The sequence below is a fragment of the Stegodyphus dumicola genome, chromosome 9, assembly GCF_044657685.1.
Source record: "Stegodyphus dumicola isolate Sdum_Otavi_A_Nest chromosome 9, ASM4465768v1".
In the NCBI taxonomy this organism is placed as follows: Eukaryota; Metazoa; Arthropoda; class Arachnida; order Araneae; family Eresidae; genus Stegodyphus; species Stegodyphus dumicola.
In genome coordinates this window covers 161,206,768-161,230,073 of record NC_140776.1, presented here as the reverse complement: position 1 = coordinate 161,230,073, position 23,306 = coordinate 161,206,768, and the positions used below count along the sequence as shown (strand labels likewise).

Sequence of the window (23,306 nt, the reverse complement as noted above, 5' to 3'; positions counted from 1 at the left end):
AAAGTTTTTATACATATTTTCGGAGTGAGCGAATGAAATAAGCAAGAGCAGATTAGTTAGAAAACCAGAAGTTTAACTATTAGTAAAATATTGAAGAACCTCCTAAATTGTGTTGCAGATTTTAATAACAAATCTTTGAGTAATCGAAAAATACACTGCCGAAAGTTAATTTTCTAGAGCTTATAAAAGTCTTTTGTTTCTCATATTGTATACTTATTTATAATATATCATTAGTCAGCACATAATGTCTTTGCTTAAGTAAATTGCATGAGACTGTAAAATCTCAAAAAAAGCATTCATAGAAAATTCTTATCATGTACTTTAATTTAGGTTGTCGAGATTCTTGGAAACTGCTAGCAGTGTTCTTAATTACTTCGAGCCATTCCTTGGTAGGATAGAAATCTTAGGTAAGTTAAAAATGCAGCAATGCTTCATTTGACATTTTCTCTGCATTTCTAGTCTAAAATCAAAATTCATTTCTTTAAATTTAGCTAGAGGAAGATATACTAAAAATTTTTAATAACGTTTAAAAGTTTAGATGCGGAATCAGTTTTTGAAAAGAGAGAAAGGTAGAATTATTATAATGTTGAAAATAATGTGCTATATGTAAAATATAAAATATGAGGCAAAATTATTAAACTTTATTGGAAACAATTAGCAATAGACATTAAAAAAATTAACATGAGAAAGTAAAAATTTTCATTAAACCCACCCGCGCTTACACTTTTAGCAGACGTACTGCACAATTTTCGCTTACCGAAACCTTGATCCACTTACCATGAGGTACACTTACTCATTGCTAATAGTAAAATGCGCATGAAAACTATTGCTTGCTACTTGGATCTACGAATAGTTCTTTCTTTTTTTAACACTTTTTGCGTGAGTGCTGTAGAAGGGAGTATCTTGTGTCCTGTAGTCACTAATTTTATTGCTGGATTTCGAAAAATGGCTACCGTAGCAGCTATAGACATAGATCTAGGCACCACATATTCGTGTGTTGGGGGGTATTTTTCAACATGGTAATCAAATACTATAACTATACTGAAATATAAATTAAATTCATATCAAGGTACTATTGCAAGGACAAAATTGTTACCTCAAGTTACAGTAACACACCACATTCTATAGCAAGATATTCTCACCATCGTGTTAAGGTATTGAAAATTGTCTTATATTTCCTTAATTGAAAACCAAGATTTATAACTGCCAATTGAAGAAGCTAGAAAAATTGTTCAAAAAATCTCATGTGTACACCACGTGATTTTCTTGTACGGAATATTAAATTGTACACATTCTTTCTTGCATTTCATTTAAACTTATTGGATTGAATTAAATCTACTTCGCCGACAACGCATAAACCACAATAAAATAAATGCATTCTTTAAAATTCACTCTATTTGTTTACCATAGCGACACTCTGGCGCTAGGTTCACTTAACAGTATTATATTTCGTTCATATTATAACTCAGAATACACAAAATTTATATCATTTAAAGAATTATCTAATCGTAATAAATCGCAAAAATACATGTATTAAAATTATTATTAAATTAAATATTAAAATTAAGTATTAAAAATTACGAAGTAAATATTAAACACTTATTTCCTCGAAAAAATTCCAGAAAGGATTAAGCATGCTTTAATTCGCAATAATAAATGAAGGCGTTATCTTTGTTTGTTGCTTTACTTTGTTGTTTGTGGCGTTATCTTTGTTTATCAAGTTTCTCTAGATTGGCAACAAATCCACTATCCTGTTTCAAATGTAAACAAGCAATGGACGCCATCAAAAAAATTATTAGGCTTAGCGGCACTTAAACAACTTTAAAATTGTTGATAATTCTAAAATTATTGCATACAGATTTACTAAAGGCATAAAAACCTTAACCGGAAAATAAAAACAACATAATTCAATCATTTTTTAAATAAAGCAAAAAATGTACAATTTACAGACATATAAGAGTAAAGAAACTGAGATCACTGAGCCGGGTAACAGTGTGGATATATACTATATAAATATATTTATATACGTTTGGTGCGGCCGATTGCAACCAAAATACGAGGTGCACATCTACATGTTATAGCAGTCCTATATACAAAATTTCAACGTTCTGAGGCTACTCGTTTTTGAGTTATGCGAGATACGTACTCACGTACGTACATACGTTCGTACAGATGCCACGAAAAATTCTCTTCAGAATTCATTTTAAAGCAGTTTTATAATTTTTTTGGTGGAAACGAGTCTTTTATTCTGTGCTTACGTACAGATATCACGCAAAAACATCGTTAAATTGCATTCGATAGCGGTCAAAATGGATATTTTCGTTGAAATATGCTGCCTGAAACTTTCCGCGATTACAATACTTCCTTTTTAATTCGTACAAGGAAGTAAAAAGGTCTATTGCCAATTGGTTCCAAGAAAGTTTAATAACTTTATTTCTTATTTTATATTTTATATATATTAATTAAATGTAATGTTTTGGAAGTGATGTAGATAGATGTTGAAGCACACATAGTAAATCCGGAATGAAGAATAAACTTGGAAGTCATATAGATGAAACAAGACGCAGCCGTAGCAGATTTAAAATATATTTCTTTTATTGTAGCTAAGCTTTTTGAGGACAATTTTCACTAGGCATACTAATCATGACTGTTTCAGAGCAGCTACATTTTTGATATTGTTGCCATAGGAACAAAAACATCCAGAATGTCTTAGCGAGGACAGAGGTAATTCAAAGTGCGCAGTTGTCCAACATAGTAAGAGAAAAAAACATTTCAATTTAAACTCCGAATTAGCTACATCATCATCGTTATGTAAAACTCGTGTGATAAGCTTAATCTAGAAATGATGCAGTCCAGAAAACGTTTTACTATTTTTAAAACAGAGATGGAAAGTTCTCAAATTAAAACGAAAAATTAAGGACTACTGCTAATTTAAATATAATTTATAGTTACATATATAGGAAGTAAATAAATTCTGTGATAATCAAGCAAATGAAATAAGATTATTAATTCATTATTGGTTAGGACCTAACCAACAAACCAATTCCAATTTATTCTGAAAGTTTAATTTTTTTTAACATGCCACTTTCTTCCTGAAACTGAAGTAGTTATACTTTTATTCCAATGTTTAAACAATTGGCCTGTAATTAAACTAAGTTTCCTTTAACTTGATTTCAATGAACTTTAATATCTGCTCTTTTTTTAATGTAATATGAGAGCATATCACTTGTAATATGATAACATTTTGCTTGCATATCCACTACAGCTCTGAATCATGAAATTTTTCTGATAAATAAAAGCATAATACTTTTGGATGTAATACGTTTACAGTTAGTTTAGAAGAATACAAAATTATTTATAGGATATTGAGCAAGGAAATTTTTACTTATAATAAATGAAATTCAGGTATGGAGGAAAATTTCTTCAGATGCAATTAATTTTCCAAAGCAGGGATGAAAAGTAAATTTTAATTTAAAGAGGAAAATTTATTGAGCTACCTTTCATTTCGCAAATCATTCTATATGAAAGAAACGGCACAACACATATGAAAGAAAACATGATTCCCTCAAAAAAAATTAATGCTTAAATTTATTTATTTCATCATTAAGCAATACTGAAGGATCTATTTAATTTTACTTTGTTATAATACATTTACTATAAATCATCAAGGAATTATCAGTTTTGATTAATTTGATGAATAGAATAATATAAATTTCTATTTAGAAAAGAGGTTTATTTTTATAGGTGGAGCAAATAGAATTGAACGAGTATATTTTGAAATAAAGGAGTCAACGATTGACCAGTGGGAGAAACCCCAAATTAAAGTGAGTAATACATTGTTTTTATAAAAAAAAACTTTATTTGGGAAAGATTCGCGGATATCAATACGAAATGCTATTCCCTTTTGCACTATTTTTGCTTTTTTATGTGTGCATGTTCCTTCAATTTTTATTTATTCTTAAGGTTTGTTAAAATTTTGAATTATATTTACTTAGGAATCAAAGCGAGCCTTTTTCTACAGCATTGTCACAGAGGGAGGTGATAAAGGAAAATTGGAAGCTTTCGTTAATTTCTGTGAAGATGCAATTTTTGAGGTAAATTCGTAAATTATTGATAAATCGAAAAACTAACCTTAGAACATTGTATATTTCATACTACAGTACTACTAAACTCAAGTACTGGATTACTGTTAAACTCAAAATAGTACAGAACGTTTCGATTGCTGATTTTAACCGGAGAGACTAAGAGAGGAAATTTATTGAAAGCGATATTATTTATTGAAAGCGATATTGCGATATAAAAAATCGTATGGATTTTCTTATGCATTGAATTTTTAAAGCAATTTTGTGTGAGGAGTTTATAATCGAGAAGTAAATATTTCCGTACTCTGGTAAAATTTTCAAATTATTAAGAGATCTAAGTTAGGAGTAACTGTACCAATATATTTTCGATGTAAATAAAAGATTAGTTGAGCAGTAATTCCCCATGTGAATGACCATAACTTACATTTGTAGAGACATTAAGTTATTTCGAAGCAGAAGATTTGAAAAATGAGCAACGCCTTCGCCGAGAATCGAACCACGGACCTCTGGAATACGCACCCAGCGTGCAGACCACCACACCACGAAGACATGCCAAGAAGGCGGGAGAAATACCTTATACATATACTTCAGGTGTTATTCGCTGTTCATTTGAATAGCAGCCGATATAAATGAAAATATTCGCTCAACAGTATTTTTAAATGATATAAACTATTCAAAATCTAAAATTAAAAATTCATTTATAAAAATAACCGCCCAGACGGGAAAGTAGTTAGTGACTCTGACTGAGGTTTCTGCAAAGTTAACATCCAATAGAAAAAAAAAGTATTTACGTATTAAATGCAACCACCTTGACCACGTAGATGTAATAACTCGAACGTACCCAAACAACAATGAGATATTAAATAAATGACATTTTCCTTGATACATTGTGATCTTCAGTGTTTGCCATAACCATTTTCCATTGACTCAGCTTAACACGCCGCCACTATAAGCCTTCCAGAATGCTTTCTGTCTTCCCAGTTCTGGATTATGAAACTATATTGTACTTAAGATACGTGTATTTATATGTCACAAGTACTATTTATCATATGTTGTATTTACGTCCCTACGTCCTTGCCTGTTTTCGCAGATTCTGTCTCTTGAAGTTTGAGAAGAGGACATTTTGTGCTGTTCATCATTCTGTAGAAAGCGCATGAAAACAGAAATATTAATATATATATGAATAACTGTATTCTATAATGCATGAAAGGCAGTTACAGTTATTATTTTCAGCATATTTCTTTTTATTTACATAATGCACATTGCTATTTATTCATAACTTGAAAGTTGCTACAAAAATTCAAAAGCCTCTAAATTTACGATGCAAAAGCGAGGGGAAGTGCGTGAAATGTAAACATGCGAAAGTAATGTGTGGCGTTTGCTTTCAGTGTTATTTGATATGATTTGATAAGTTTCTTTTTGCAGCTGGGAAGGCTGAGCTTTTTTTCCATGCAAATTAACAGCAAATTCGTTTTAGCTTTACAACATTTCAGCCTGTGAATAATTTTATCAAAATATTTTGCTTTCGCAAAAGGAGGAATTCTACTTAAACATTAAAGACAATCTAACCATTTAAAGTAAATTTTGTTATTATTCAGAATTCAGGGCTGCTGTAATAGCTGAGCATTCTAATCGCAGTTATTTTACACTTTATAACTTAACTCTTTCGCATCGGTAGAGGCCAAAATTGGTTTCACTCAAACATCTGAAATGTCTGCATATATATATATATATATATATATATATATAACATATATATATATATATATATATATATATATAACATATATATATATATATATATATATATATATATATATATATATGTTACCGTGAAAAACCGAAATTGGAGAATGTCCACTTTCACCGGAGAATGTCAACATTCGCCAAATACGTCGGTGAAAGATCGAATATTTCTTTACATTCTTGTACATTCGGACCCTCACCGGTGTATGAAGACAATCACAGATATGTCTGGTGTAGGTCGAAAAGAGAGGAGTCTATGTACACGCTGCCATTCTAAAAGGAAGTGTTCCACAAATAAATGCAGTTGTAAAAGCAAGGGCCTCTTGTGCAATTCAAAGTGTCATAATAGTTTAAGTTGTTGCAATAAGTAAGATTTGAATCACATAATTTGGTAAGTTTATAACTTCTATTATTTTCCTTTCTCATTTTGAATGTACTGTGTGTTTTAAGTTCTTATATTCTTAAGTTCTTATTCTAAGTCTCAAGTGCGTTTTTTCGCGGATGAATTACGGAGAAGGAAATATAATATTCTTATATGTTCAACATTCACCATTACATGGTGAATGTCGACATTCACCATTACATGGTGAATGTCGACATTCACCGGTGTAAGTCAGAAATAAGAGTATTTAGAAAATATTTCGGACATACACCAAACGAGTATGTGAAAGTCGACATTCTCCAGATTTCGGTGTTTCACCGTAACAGATATGTATATATATATATATATATAGAGAGAGAGAGATAAGAAGTAGTTGACGATGCGTGAAGTAAGTACGATTGTACTAAACGTTAGAAATTAGGCGCTAAGTGCTAGAGACTCTTAATTCAACTAAGTCTTTGACTATTTGTTTACGTTACTTCTAATTCTCAGTGAATTAGTCGGAACGAAACGTGTTTTAGCTATCTAGTTGGTCAACCTGGTATGGAGTTTCAAAACACTTTTCCCTCGACAAGTTCAGTTAAAGCTCCAAGCAAGGGAGATTAACCCATGCATTAGTACTTTTTCTTTTTATTACTTTCGCATTACACTAAGTTCACTATTTGTTTTAGTATTCTTGTTTTTACCTTACTGTTATAATGCATTACAAAAACAAAACAAAAAAACTTGGTGGAATTCATGTCTTCTTACTGATTGGTTGGATACTCATCTTGACTTATATATATATATGTAATGAAACTGCGGTTGGATGACACGACATGAATGATTTGATTGAGAATGCGGCACAAGCTTGCATTAAAAATCTTTGGTGAACAGGACTTTTCCCATGATTCACTGTGAACATAGCTTAACAAACTTGTGTAGAATTTTTCATAATTGGAACTGGCCGAAGAATGCAATGACAGAACACTTTTGGAGGCACTCAAATACGAACACTGAGACGTAGATGCGTAGAAACACTAATTGCGTAGATACTTGATGCTTAGAGCGTCCATCCATTTTTGAAGAAGGGACAGTCGAACCGGATTAAATTCCTTTTATTTATTTAAATTCCCATTTTGTGGCCACAATTCATTTGGTACTCTACTCGTGCCTATTAAAGAACATTTAAAGTTTTGATATTATTGCCATAGAAGCGAATATAGCAGCACACACATGATTGGGGAAAGGCGTCTGGCCAAGAGGAAAGCATAAGCAAAAGTGACGCATCATTTCATAGAAAGAACGGAGGGAGTCAAAAGTTTCTGTTTTTAGTTTTGGTTTACAATTTGATGATTGGTCAAGAGGCATCTGCATTAAGGGTTACGTAAGATCGCATTATTAATTTAAATGGCGCAGTTTGGACTTAAGCGCTATTTTAAGGCCAGATAAGAGGTTACAGTGAATTAAATTTAGAAGTTTGCTTTCATATTTTTAATCTTACACTTCATGTCTTCTTACTGATTGGTTGGATATTACGTAAGATCGCATTATTAATGCATTATAATGATTGGTTACGTAAGATGGCATTATTAATTTGAAAGGCGCAGTTTAGACTTAAGCGCTATTTTAAGGACAGATAAGAGGTTATAGTGAATTAAATTTAGAATTATGCTTTCATATTTTTTATCTTACACTTCATGTCTTCTTACTGATTGGTGGGATACTCATTTTGACTTATATATATGTATGTATATGTACATGTTGGAATTGATTTCCTTCCCCCCATGCCACGCAGAATGCTACAGTGCTAACAATAACCTACCTAAGTAAAGCGACAAAATTTCTCTTGGGATCTTCGTACGCTTTGGTTACTGTGTACAGTTTCCGCTTAGGACAGGATTGCAGTTTCTGGCATCAATAGCTAAACATTGATGCTAAACAAATGAGAAGGAAGGTGTATTGCAATAACAGAACTATCTTTAGTTGCTTCAAAAGAATGATTGGCAACTCCCGAAAGCAATGAGCCGTGCACCCACGTGATGAGGGAAAGCACCAGGTAGAAAATGAGTCAGGCGTTCGGGTGACCTGGCAATTGTCTGAATGATCGGGCGTTATGGGCGAATTCGATGTGAAAGAGTCAAGTAGAATTTTTATAGTAATTCCTCATAAATATGTCCTATTTTATGATCTGTTAGTCAGTGAAATTTCGGGGTCTAAATTACCTTTGATGGTCAACCACTGACAAAGAGAGCAAGTGACAAATATTGCTTTGTTTCCTTGACAAATTAGAGTGATTATCTACCTTGCAATGAACAGACTGCATTTTTTAACACGTATTCTACTTGTTTAGATGCAACATGCCAGCAGCATTTCTATGGAAGACGAAGAGGAAGCTCCAAGTTGTGCATCAGCTTATCCATTCCCAGGGGCAGACGATGAGCCACCGTGAGTATTTTTATTTAAAATCGAATCATTTTAGTTGACATATATTAATTGAGAACTGTAAGACTCATAAAGATAATGCAAAAATAGCTGAAACGAAATGCGGTTACGATGCATATTTGGTTGCTGTTAACAAGCCTGGTATTCGGTTTGATCCATCCCAGCACTTTTAAATGCTGTGTGTATGGGTGAAATAGAGAAAGTGATAATGTTAGAGTGAATGTGTGTAATACAGTGAAGGGAAATGAGTGAGTTCAATGAATTGTAATAAAATAGGTGTTTATATCGGCTCAATCCATAAGTTCGTGCGCATTAAGAGTATGCGTGGAATTCACGATGACGCATTTACTAAAACAATACCATTTTGAACTTGTTCAAACTTGTCATCGTTTGAATCACCAACTTTTGTAACTATCGAACGCATTTTAGTACCCATAGAAGATGAATATAAATAATCAGTAGAAACGTGCCATGCTACATGTTTTAAAAATTAAGATTGTACATGGTGAACGCACTATTAGTGTAAGGACTACCCAGAAATGGTTTAAAAACTTTTAAGTTGGAAAAAGCAGCATTGACGATGAACCCTTTCAGGACGTCTGAAACTGTTAAAACCAAATCAAATGATTCATTCAGAAGTTTATAGTGAACAACTTTGCCGTCTGAACTGTGAATGGTTTAAACCTGAATGGTTAAAACGCCCACGATTGGTGGATATCAAGAAAGTATTTTTTCATCATGATAACGCTAGACCGCACGCGGCTCGAACAACGCCGCAAAATTGAGTGAATTTAATTAGGACCTTTTGCCACATCCTGCTTACTCCCTAGATATTGCCTCAAGTGATTTTTACTTATTTCGTGCCTTACAATTTTTTTACTGGGAAAAAAATTAAATTCTAAACAGGATGTAAACAATGAACTTTCAAGTTTTTTGCATCAAAACCAAGGTCTTTCTACATCAATGGCATAAAAAAGCTGGCTGTAAGATGGCGAGACATTGTAGATAATGGAGAAAAATATATAATTGATTAAAATGTTAAATTGTGTTTTTTTAATATTATTTAAAAATTTACCAAAAAATGCGCACGAATTTATGGACTGACCCAATACTTATACCTTCCTAAAAATTGAGATTTTCGTGTGATAAAAGAGATTATTCTGATGATGTAGTGGTGTATTTAATTATGGCGAAGCACACTAAGGCTATCTGCCTAAGGGGAAGGATGCCTTCGTGGAGCACTTTCTAAGGGAAACTGGCTCGTATACACGAGATTATTCTGAAAGATTTAATTCACTGAAATACTTTTTTTCGAATTTTCATTTTATCCTCAGAACGTGTTTTCAGAATTCGTTTAATGCGGGATTTTCTTTAACCAGTTTAGCAAACGTATATGCACGAATTTATTTTTGTTATTATGCACATATAAAACATATATAATGTATTTAAACAGGTATAGATATAACCTTCTTAGTTATGTTTTTTATAATATAACAGCTCGCACATTGAACTGGTATTTTAAAAGTCTGTTGTTATGCTGTTCCTCTCTATGAATAAATCTGTGAGAAGTTTCTTCACAGATTTTTCTGCATTTCCCACCATGAAACCGATTATACCAGCAATCCTAGTGGTATATATTTTTGTTTTTATTTTTTTAATATTTTCTTTTGAAACGAACGGCTTTTCTAAGGTGTTTTTTTTTAAATAAAACTAGTTTGATAACGAATAACTTACATAATAACGTGTCAGCTTAGTGTTAAACAAATTGTACAATAATAGAAATTTAATAGCTGCTATTTTGCAGGGAGTGCATAAGAAATGTTGAAATCAAATTAAAGTATTAAATAGAAAGTAACACGCGTCTTTTAAGCTTTGCCTCAGCCCTAAATATTTATGAAACAATTGCGACTAGCGAAGCTAAAGCTGATGAATTACCGCATTTGCCAGCGCATTATTCATTATTTATAATAGTAGAAATAAACTCTTTTATCTCTTCTTAGCTAAATTCTCATGAATACTTATAAAATTCCATCAACATTTTAATTAAATTCCTTGAATTTGCATCATAAAAAATTGAAAAATATTTTAATGAGATTTCCTGGATAATTTAAAGAAAGTTTTAAAGTCTTTGTAAATATTTATGAGCGATAAAATTTCGTTCAATCTTCTTGCGTCATGTGTAAGTAAAGTGTCTTTTTATGAAAGAGTATTTAATTTAATTGTAAGATTGAGAAATATCTCTTTAACACTATTTATGTAATTTGAGAACCTAATTAATTCTAACTTAACATTATTTAATTTTTTAAATAAGAATTTTAATTTTTGAAGTCAGAAGAGCATTAAAAATGCATTTTATACAAATTAAAATATAGAAGGAAATTTGAACGATTTCTAGACTCGATGCCTAATAGCATCAATTTATTAACATACTAGCAGCTTCGCTGCCAGCCTTAGTCTGGCTTTTAAATGTACCGGAAAAATGGCTGAAGGGAACACCAAACGTTAAATTTAAAAACTGCGTAGAATTTTACTCTGCAGAACAACTTCATAAAAAAAATATTACGTATTAGAAGTCATAAATAATATTTAAAACACGGAATTTACGAATAATAAAACGCATTATTCTATAAATAAAATGACAACAAAGTATCGGCATAAATAACTTATCCAGCAATGGATTTACCATAAGTCGTATTACTCGCCAAAAGAAAAATTACCAAAATCCGTGCAACCGTCTACCAAAGTAGCACAAAAATACAATGAAATAAGCTATATCCCTTAATACAAATATTAATTATCCCAATAAAAAAACTTTCCGTTGAAGAAAAAAAATCATGCAAAACTTTTCAATATCTTACAAACAGTAAAATAAGCAAAAAATAACATGAAAGAAACTCAAAAACAAAAAAAATCCGCGCAGAATTTTACTCTGCAGAACAACTTTATAAAAAAAACATCAATAAAAATGTATTATATATATAAAAGAATGGCAATAAAATAGGCCAATCTCTTAAAAACAGGTGACATAAGAAATACGATGAAAAATTGTTCCCAAACCCATATTTCTAAAAGAATGAAACTATTCAAATTGATGCGATTTCATCAAAAATCTAACAAATTGTTGCCAAAATCACATTTGTAAAGATGTGAGATGTGAGAAGGGTACTCGGAAGCTTCATTTAAATTTTTTTTAAATACAAAATATTATCATTTTTCCAAAATTCTTTTTGTATAAGCAGTCGCAAGGATGAAAGTTTAACGTGTCCAAAAATCAAAAAAAAAATAAATAAATAAATAAACTGTACATTTTTAAACATAAACTTTTTTAGAAAAAATCCCGTTGAAAAAGTGTTAAGCTCCCTTTGTTAAATAAATTCGTATTGAATCGATTTATTGAAACACGAAATTTATTTTAAGTTCGTATAATAGCTAAGTGCCTACATTTCATGACGATGTGAAAATGGAGTGCGTAGAGTAGAATCTTGCTTTCCTATAGCCCATTATGTCTCAAAATGACGCGATTTCGTCACAAAACATAAAATTTAAAAAATTCTAATTCGGATTTCGAAAAAATCGCTTCGCGGTGCACTGGCTCTTGTCTAGATGCACCTATGTACCAAATTTCGTAGCCGTGGGTCTATTAGCTTACGCGCAGCGCGAACGAAAGACACACACACACACAAAGACAAACTCTTTGTTTTATTATATGCAGAGACTATTCGAATAATTTTCAAACGTATGGCTCTGAAAAGAGAAACGAATAGCTAGCGTATCTCTGAAATAATTTTAGCTACCTGAATAAACAGTAGCAATTCAGTCAAAGATACATAAAAATTGAGAAGAATTATTTTTTCCCCTCGCTTACGAGTTCAGAAACGAGGAAAGGCCATTTTTAACTGTCTTGATTGCATAAGGACTCTTAAAAGTCAGTAAAGACAAAGATTTTCTTCATAGGTGAGTGGTAAGGCAAGCAGAGATTTAAATGCCCATACTTTACATTATAATTTAATAGTAGTATTAGGAGCATTTTAAACCTAAAATATATGGACAATAAAGAAATTTAACTAAATTTGTGTCTTACTTCAAACGATTATAATTTAACAGTTGACTTTTATGTGAAATATGAGTTAATGCTTTATTTTGAATTGCTTAAATTCCAATTGACATCTGGGGCCCACCAGCGGCCGAGCGATAAAATCGCTGAACACTGGTAGTTCGGTCCGAGGTTGGAATCCCGCAAACGGGCTGGCTGCATGGGCGTTTTCGTGGTTTTCCCAATGTGTAACGTGTATACGAGCCAGTTTCCCTTAGAAAGTCCTCCACGAAGGCATCCCTCCCCTTAGGCAGATAGCCCTAGTGTGCTTTGCCGTATTCTCAATACACCATACACACCATACACCACCAGTTGACATCTAACAAGAAGTAATCTTAATGTTTCAAAGCACTACTTTAAATCAATGCAGGAACTCTTACATTTGTATAGAATTTTAGAACTTTTAAATTTCACCTTTTAACTTCATTAATATCTGTGCTATATTTTTTCTTGTATTTCTGTAATATTTATATCATATGTTGTACTTGTTTTATAGATCAGCATTTGACCCAATCAAGAAAGGTTTGAATTACTTGAAGAATCAAATATTTGGCTCTCTATCATACCTGACTCCATCCAACATCAAGAAACAAATTGCTATCATGAAAACGAAAACATTGCCAGAGCTTATTAAAGCATTTTTCTTCACATTATTCTATAGCATGTTTTACACGGGCTGGCTATTCTATTCCACAAGCAAGTAAGAGCGATTTTAGAATACTTGGTTTATATTACAAATGCTAATCATAATGTACCGGTTTAGCAAGAATGTAATTTTGGCTTTTAAGAATGAAATAAAACTCAGTTTTTTTATACAAAAAATTATCTTTAATCAGTCAAATATCTTCATACTATTTCTTGCAACTTCCAAATTCCGCACTCACAGAAGTTCAGGTCTTAAAAAATTCAAACAAGGGAACTCGGTTCCTTTGCAATTCGCCAACTCTGACTTTTTCTCTTTGATTGCTTCTTCCAGTTTCATAAATTGTTGGCAGTAAACATGTGAGATGATCGTTTGGTTGCTTGGAATCACTTCAAAATACACAATACCTTTGTAATCCCACCAAACTGATACTGTTTGGTGCTGTTTCTGGTGCAATCTAGTTTTCGATATGATTTGTGCTGATTCATCATGCCTGGACCATGAGCCTTTTCGATGAATGTTATTGTAGACTATATATTTTTCATCTCCAAAGATAATTCGTTAAAAAAATTGGGTGGATTGCATTTCTTTTGAAATGCGAATCGCAAATATTGATTCTTTGTGTTAAGTAAATTTCTTTTAATTCATGCAGAACCCAAATATCGAGCATCTTAACGAGTTCAAAACATCTTATGTGATTTTCAATTGTTGTGTGTCACCTTTTTGAAATCGCTCGCACAGTTGTATGACGATTCAATTCAGTTACGGCTTTAATTTTGTCATCAACAACTTCAGAAGGTCAGCCAGGATGCTGGGCATCTTCATGTTTAAAAAATCTCCAGAACGAAATTTTTTTCACCTGTTATGATATTTACGTTCTGTTAAACAGTCAACACCATAAACTTCACATATCTCTTTATCACCTTTAGCAGCTTATTTTTCTTATGAAAATAAAAATGTAAAATATTGTAAGGATTATGTTAATTTTATTAACAGTTAAATTTTAAGTTAAAGTTCCTTTCCTGTCGATTCTTAACTTCAACTTACTACTTCCGGCCAGAAAGTAGTTTTATAATCACGTCTGAATACATAATGAGGAAGAGCAGTATTTAACCCCGAAGTTCGTCCATCTTAACGAGAGAGTTACCAGGTATTCTGTCTGCACCCGTCCGCCTTTTTAGGCTACTCTTTCGTAAGCTATTATTACGCTCGGCCGTACTTAGGCTCTTGTTAGCTTCGCAGTCAATTAGTGTTAAGGGGCCAACTCGGTTAGAATCTCGATAGCTTCGGCTATATCCCTTTTTAGTTTAGATTAGTTTTAGTTTACTTCCTAGCCTCTTAAGTTCAAGCCCAAGTGTCAGCTTCTACTGTGCCCTCCAAGACGGAGTTCTGTTAAATCTTATTTGAATAATAAAGGGTTATTTACCCTTTCATCTTGTTGTTTCTTGTCACACGAATTCAAGCGATTATTCGCTTATCAGTTCTTAAGATTCTTCACGTTCAACTGTAACTTAGCATTTACAAAGTGAGAAACTCTGCAATATGTTGAAATAGCAACCTAAAAGTGTCAGCTACCAAATGTCAAAAGAAAAAAATTGTAAAATTGACAAAAGAATAACAAAACGAATATAATGCTATATACTTGTGCAAACCGAAATTACATTCTTGCCAACCCAATATTTTTATATATTATGTGAACCCGAATATATAATTAATTTTAATGAGTCTAGTTAATGTAGTTTCATAAAAATATTTCATGTTTTTTAATAATAAACTAAAAATGCTACTTTATTAGTTGCAATTTAATTAATATCTCCAGTAAAACGATTTTAGATTTTAGACGTAGTATAAGTAATAAAATGAGTTATAGTGAGTACAACAGCTCATTGTGTAATTTATTTAATGTGACAACTACTTTTAATTGTGTTTCTAAAAGGACTAGAATAAAGGTTTTAAAAATATTATTTTTCAGTGTATAAAAGCATCTTATAATCTAACAATTTAAATACGGAGAATGAAAAACATGCAAAAGTTCTTTCCTTCACATCTTCGTAACAATATGTTATTTTTTGTGCGTTATTTTATTTTTCAGTACATATTCTCCATACTGATGTTACTTCAAATATCGACTGTTTCGTTTCTTTTTTTTTTATGGAAAAATTTGATGATTGGAGGCAAAGTCGTTCTGTAGCTGTCGTCATGTACATTATATTTGCAGAAAAAAATCCTTTTTGACTTGACGAACGTCTCTCAGACAATATTGGAAAAGGTCGAGAAAGGAGCTTATGAAAAATATCATAAACTATAGAATAGATTGGACATACTAAACATAATGAAAACTGAAGAATATCCCAACAAATTACTAGCAGAGTTTAGCTAGTGAAGATAGCTGTACATAAAGGCTTTAGATAAGAATATAACAGCTCAAATAACGATTTGTAATTTTCATACTTTAAAAATATGTAAATATACTAAAATATGTAAACTACTAATGATTTACATGATCAAAAAAAAAGGCGAACAAAATTATTTTTTATAAAATGTATAATCATTCGGCGTTAAAAAAACCTTTTATAAATTAAAAAAAAATGCGAATGTAAATAAAATTTATTATTAATTAGATTTATCGTGAATTAAATCCATTTCTGTTTAAAATCAATCAATTATCAAAGAGTTTATGAATTATTAAAAATTACGTTGCATTACTAAAAAAAACCTGAAAAAATATTATTAAGCACTTCATTTATTCTTTCTAAAACTCTTAGTCTGTTAATTGGCAGATTTGGATATTAAATTAAATTTTGCTGAAAGGCAAATACTGGCGCGTGGAGGATAAAAACATTTTACTTTGAGCAGTGGTAACTCATTGTTTACCCGTTACCACTGATTGGGTTTGTTAATGAAAAATTCATTAAATTCGCGCAAAACATGACATAAATAAAAGAACAAATTCAGAATTCGGACTCTAGGCGCACATAATCAGCCCTATTTGCAATAAAAATTTAATAGCTCTAAGGTTGCTGCCATTTCCTCATGATGCGGGGAACAAACGCACATACAGGTTCTGTATTATTTAATAACACAGATAAATACTTCGAGTTACTTTCAGCCACAAGTTTTACATATGAAAGAATTATCTGATAACATTGACGCATATTTCTCCTTAGAGTGCATCTCATATTACACTGAAAATATGCGTATTTTGATTACATTATTATTTGTTGAGTTATTACTATTTCTTATACTATAGGAGCATATTCCATGTGATTTTGTTGCTGATGGGTGGCCAGGCACTTGTTGAAGGTGTAGAAGAGGAAGTGGAAGATCTGAAGCAAGATATCTGGGCAAAACCGGCGATAATGCCTATAGAAGCGCCATTACCTATAGAGCCGCCTCCAGCGGAAGTGGCACCAGAAACCGGAGATCGAGTAGCAGCAATGCAAGCCTTTGGTGTTGATATAACAAAAGATGAAGCTGGAGGAGAAGCAAAGTGAGTATATCAATTCTCATATTTTGAGTTTTCAAAGCCTCATTAGTTTAAATAGAACTAAGCAAATTATCGCTATGTAGAGTTAAGCAAACAGAAACATGTGAAAGATGTAAAAGACCCTTTTATTAAGAACTCAAATAGGCAAACAGAAGCCATACGTTGCTTACCAATCAGCCATTATTTATGGCGTAAACTTAAAAATAGAATTTTAAAAATAGAATCAGCCATTATTTATGGCGTAAACTTAAAAATAGAATCAATCATTATTTATGGCGTAAACTTAAAAATAGAATTTTAAAAATAGAATCAGTTATTATTGTAAATTTAAAAATAGTATCAACCATTATTTATGGCGTAAACTTAAAAATAGAATTTTAAAAATAGAATCAGCCATTATTTATGTCGTAAACTTAAAAATAGAATCAACCATTATTTATGGCGTAAACTTAAAAATAGAATCAGTCATTATTTATGGCGTAAACTTAAAAATAGAATCAGCCATTATTTATGGCGTAAACTTAAAAATAGAATCAGCCATTATTTATGGCGTAAACGCAAAAATAGAATTAGCCATTATTTATGACGTAAAAATAGAATCAATCATTATTTATGGCGTAAACTTAAAAATAGAATTTTAAAAATAGAATCAGTCATTATTGTAAATTTAAAAATAGAATCAACCATTATTTATGGCGTAAACTTAAAAATAGAATTTTAAAAATAGAATCAGCCATTACTTATGTCGTAAACTTAAAAATAGAATCAACCATTATTTATGGCGTAAACTTAAAAATAGAATTTTAAAAATAGAATCAGTCATCATTTATGTCGTAAACTTAAAAATAGAATCAGCCATTATTTGTGGCGTAAACTTAAAAATAGAATCAGCCATTATTTATGGCGTAACGCAAAAATAGAATTAGCCATTATTTATGACGTAAAAATAGAATCAGCCATTATTTATGGCGTAAACTTAAAAATAGAATCAGCCATTATTTATGACGTAAACTTAAAAATAGAATCAGCCATTATTTATGGCGTAAACTTAAAAATAGAATTTATGGCGTAAACCTAAAAATAGAATTTTAATTAAAACTTAGTTAGTCATAGGCTATACAGAGAATATTTAAACGCACAAGTTGGATGTAACCTACACTGGCGTGATAGCACTATCACGCCAGTGTAGGTTACATCAAAACAATGCCGTAGACAGGAATGCTGTGGTATAATATCAACTAGTAACGTGGCCTTCAACAGGCTGAACATGCTCTGAAGCAATCTCAAACCTTCATTTAAACACTCGTGAGATAAAATTTGCATTCCGGTAGGAAAACGGAAAGGGGAAGTGACAGTAAAGTTTCGAAATAAGCGAAATACCTTACAAGCTTGCTATAGAGATAAATAGGAAAACCGCCTTTCATTATTAAGACAGGACAGAAAAGTATTTTGCAGTTTCTAGCTGAATTATGGAGAAATTTACTATTAAAATAATTTATGAAAATAATTATGGAGAAATTTGCTAATTAAAAGAAACTGTAAATTCATGATATTTAATTTTTCGCGTTTGTACATATATAAGCATTGTTTAATAAATGTTATTTTAATGAATTCTAGTCAAAATAATTGTGGCAGCGTAAATAATTAATGCAACTATAAACAAAAGATTTTTTTCTAAAGTAAGGTTAAAATCTTTTGCTTTTCATAGTGTAATTAAAATAAAATTAAAGAATTCGAAATGAAATCAGTTCTGGCAACTTAAATAATTATCGTTATATGCTGGTAATACTACAGGATATTGCCTAAAATAATTTGACTAATTGCAGTGCACTCCATCAAAGTTCCCTGATTTAAGCATAAAGATCATTCTTAAATATAACATTGCCTTGGTCTAACACAAGAAGCATTTCTAAAGATTCGCTTCACTGACGCTTGATTTTTAACTTTTAAAGCTGTTTTTAAATTGTTATGGTAATACTCTGGAAAATAAGGAACCTGATAATATGCAGAGGTTTGCACTTGATTTTCGTATGCAATCACATAAAATGACTGGAATTTTTTAACTGGCTTTTAACCTTACATTTTGTATAGCCACGTTAAATGCAAAAGTAATTAACATTTGTTATGTAATGAATATTTATGTTTATTACAAAATGCATTAGAAATATAAGCTCTGCAATCAGAAGTTTCTTTATTTTAATCAAAATAAAAAAAAAAGAAAATCATCACATTAAAACAAGAAGAAATAGCACGTGTACCATTGAGAATTTTGCTTTCAGTTTAGATTGAGATACCATTATGCAGGAGAAAAATTCAAAGGATTAATACAAATATTAAATTAAGTATTTTCAATTTTGCTTTAATTTATTGACTTAATTAATTTATTGACTTAATTAATTGATTTTAATAATTATTCTAAGGATATCTGGATTTTTGTTTACAGCTGAGACTCCCCCCCCCTTCTAAAACTGGACGCCATTGACAGCGGATGCTCTTTGCTGCTGCATATTCATCAACATAATTTTAAACATAAGCATTGCTGTAGATAAAGTCCAAATCATATTTAGACTTTTCATTATATAAAGTTAAATATATTCTCAAATAAAGGAGAAAAACTGAACCTGAGTACAAAAATACTATATTAGTACTACTTATTGTTTATAAACAAATTTGCTTCTATATTTATGTGTTGTTACTCTTCTAGAAGTTAATTTTAATGGTAGTATCTTATATTCATCAGAAATTAACTTAATAAAGTAATGAAAGTTAATTTTCATGGAGGTTTTTGTTTGCTTTTTCGTAAATATGCAATTTTAATAACTTCACTAAACGTTTTAGCAGCATTAGAACATGTGCTTAATAATATAATCAAAGAAATTGAGAGCTTCATATTATAGATAAAATATGCTAAGTATTTTTATTCTTTGTTCGAAACAATGTAATATATTCAGTTGTTTCACTTAAGAAGGTATCAGTTTAATGTAAGACGGAAAACAGTGATGAAGAAATCCTTAAACTCATATATTATGTCTTCAGAAAGCTAATCATGATTTTAAATTCAGTTTTTAACTAGCGTCACGTGGTAATAAAATATCTGATGTGGACACCACATGACTTCCTTGTACGGCCTATTAAACTATGCACATTTTTTGCTGCATGTCACTTAAATTTATTTTCTTGAATTTCATTAGAGATATGTTTCTCATTTAATCAATTCAGTTCTTACCTCGTGGCAAGGCAAAAATAAATCTGTGCTAAAAGACACTGAATTTGGTTCACCAACTGACTTAATTCACTGTTCTAGCAAGCATTTCAAATGTAAACAAATAGCGGCCTCATTAGGCTGAACGCCTCTTAAACTTTAAAATTGTTGAAAATTCTTCAACTGATGCTTGTAGATTAACTAAAAGCACAAAAACCCTAACCGCAACATAAAGAATAACATGATTCAATTACATTTAAAACAAAAAAAGCACAATTTACTAGTTTATTAAGAATGAAAAACAAACCTCAGCGAGGCGGATAAGAAAGTGTGTATGCAACAAAAAAAAAAAAAAAAAAAAGGAAGTTTTATAAGAATCCCATATTTCAACGTTCTAAGACTAATAGTTTTTGAGTTATGCGAGATATATTCATACCTACATTCGTACATACGTCACGAATAATCCTTTCTGAATCCATTTTACAATCCGTTTGGGAAAACGTAGTCCTTTCCATACGTACAGATGTAACGGAAGGGGAAAAAATCTTCTATATGGAATTCGAGACCGGTCAAAATGGATATTGTCACTGAGATATGATATCTGAAATTTTTGCGATTACAATATGTCCTTTACTTCTTACAAGGAAGTAAAAACTCATTGTTTACCTGATAATTTAAAAAAATTTAAAGCGTTTTTATAAAGTAAGCTTTCATTTGAAATTCATAAAATCGCTAGGGAATTAAGAGGGGAAACTGAGGATGACGGTTCGTTGAAACCATTGAAACTATTCCTGTGAAAATTTGCAAATATAACGCTGATTTTTGTCATTTGACTTCTAAATTAATGTTTGTTCGGCGTGTTATTTTTGCCTAAATTATAAGAGAATGTTATTTATCGTATAGTTTAATGGGAAAGGAAGTTAAATAATTTTCTTTGCAAAATTCACCTGTGGGTTTATCACGAATAATGGAAGTGTGAGGTGTCCTTGATAAATTTATAAAAACAATAGTTTATATTTTTGACAATGCAATTAAACTAATACATTTGTTAGATAGGTGCCCACGCTTTTATTAGTATTAAAAAATTATAAATGAATTATGCCAATAGAATTATTTAATTTCTTGTTCTCATTACTCATTATCTGATAAATTATTTTTTTCCTGAAGTTCATTCATTATGTTATCAGTTTTAGAGAAAACATTTAATTTTCTTTTTTGTTCTTAATGATAGGATATTAATCAAATTATTCAACTCAAAAGATTTTCTTTAACAATGACTAATACTCTTTACTTTCAGCAAATCTTTTATGTCAAATGATGAAAAAAAAAAAAAAAAAAAAAAAAAAATCTGAAATGTTTCAGATTTTAAATTACGTCCAAAGGGGCGTTTTTTAACATTTTGTGTGTTACCTTTCTTTATTAAATATCATGTTCCTCGCACTTAAACCATAAGATCCAGTGCAACAGCAATATCGCAAAATAGTTTTAAAACGAGTATATCTTTAGAATTTCCGATACAGAGACACACGCGCTGGAGATAAAAATGTTTTTTCTGCACAACGTTGCCATTGCTCGCTTTGAAATCCTTGAGTTTGTTAACCAAAAATTCGTCAAAGTTTCAAAAAATAGGAAATCGATCATAAAACAAATTTCAAATTTCAAATTTGGTCTTCCACATGCTCATATTCGTTGGAGGATTACGTTATTCAAAATTCGATGACTCTATGTACCGTTATTTTATGACAATGTGAGAAATATACATACATTTACGCAGATTTTCATTATTTAATTTCTTCAAATATAATGCAGGACTCTAACATTTTATGGCAACAGTTTGAAAAGTGAACCGACATTTATCCGTCCGACGCAAAATGCCAAAACGAAACTAATAGTCCTTCGGGATTCAAATCCCTTTGGACTAAAAAAAAAAAAAAAAAAAAAAAAAGAAATCTGAAATTTTTCAGATTTTAAATTACGTCCAAAGGGGCGTTTTTTTAACGTTTTGAGTGTTACCTTTATTTATTAAATATCATGTTCTTTGCACTTAAACCATAAAATTCAGTTCAAGAGCAATATCGCAAAATAATGTTAAATTAAGCATATCTTTAGAATTTCCGATATACACAGTCTCGCGAGCTGGAGATAAAAGTATTTTTTTTTCTATATAACGTTGCCATTTCTCGCTTTTAAAGCATTGAGTTTGTAAATCAAAAATTCGTTAAAGTTTTACAAAATATAAAATCTATAATAAAACAAATTCCAAATTTGGGATTTCAGATGCCCATATTCGCAGTAGGATTTCGTCATTCAAAATTCGATGGCTCTATGTACCATTGTTTTATCACAATGCGAGAAATAGACAATCATTTATGCAGATTTTTCATTATTTAATTTCTTCAAATATAATGCAGGACTCTAACATTTTGTGGCAACAGTTTGAAAAGTGAACCGACGTTTATGAGTCCGACGCAAAATGCCAAAACGAAAGCAATAGTTCTTCGGGACTGAAATCCCTTTGGACTAAAAAGGAACAGTTTGATCAAAATATCAGAAAGTACATTAAGAATCTCATATAAATTTTACTTAATGTATTTCTTACCGCTGTATCCGATGGTAATAGAAAACGCTTGTCAGTTTTAGTTTTTTGATTAGATATGTGCGAAAAATCGCTTCAACATTAAATTTAAAAGCATTTAAATCGAATTTTGAAGAAAAATTGTATTCAGCACATTGTGTTCTCATCCACACAATGAGTGTACAAAATTTGAGATCGATAGTTTAGCAGGAAGTAGTTTCAAAATCCATGACAAAAAAATGACTATGGCGACAAGCATCATAACTAAGTTAAATAAAAGCTTATAAAAACAAGGAGGATCTTACGTTTTTGCATTACAGTTGAAAGCTCTCAGATGCATATGCAGATTTTATTTCTGAACATTCTTTCCAGCGCTCTGACGTCCAAAGTCTGAACTCCTCAGTTGGGGTCGCAAATTCATATAGTTTAGGAAAGTTACTTGAATACATAGCATTTTTCCCACATACACCTCACAAAAAAGAAATCGAGTGGATCTTGCTGGCAAATTTGACACACCGTTACTCTCGTCTCCAAAATAAAACACACAAAAAACGTACGTACAGTAAGACGCCGCTTAACGCTGTTTCGTTTAGCGCTGTTTCGGTTTAGCGCTCTTTTATTTCAACCCGGGGATTCTCCGAAATTGTGCGCAGCGCTAGGTTTCCAAATAAC

The 23,306-nt window shown here is 31.1% G+C and overlaps 1 protein-coding gene across 4 annotated transcripts in view; it reads left to right on the top strand.

Moving 5' to 3' along the window:
• The window catches only part of RyR (Ryanodine receptor), a 406,107-nt gene that overhangs the window by 340,336 nt on the left and 42,465 nt on the right, over positions 1 to 23,306 (top strand). For all 4 annotated transcript variants that reach the window (XM_085824283.1, XM_085824285.1, XM_085824284.1 and 1 more), the window contains exons 99-104: positions 331 to 407; positions 3,745 to 3,824; positions 3,996 to 4,094; positions 8,543 to 8,637; positions 13,224 to 13,427; positions 16,621 to 16,860. In XM_085824283.1, coding sequence (XP_085680409.1) covers positions 331 to 407; positions 3,745 to 3,824; positions 3,996 to 4,094; positions 8,543 to 8,637; positions 13,224 to 13,427; positions 16,621 to 16,860 — 795 coding nt within the window. The remainder of the gene's footprint in view (positions 1 to 330; positions 408 to 3,744; positions 3,825 to 3,995; positions 4,095 to 8,542; positions 8,638 to 13,223; positions 13,428 to 16,620; positions 16,861 to 23,306) is intronic.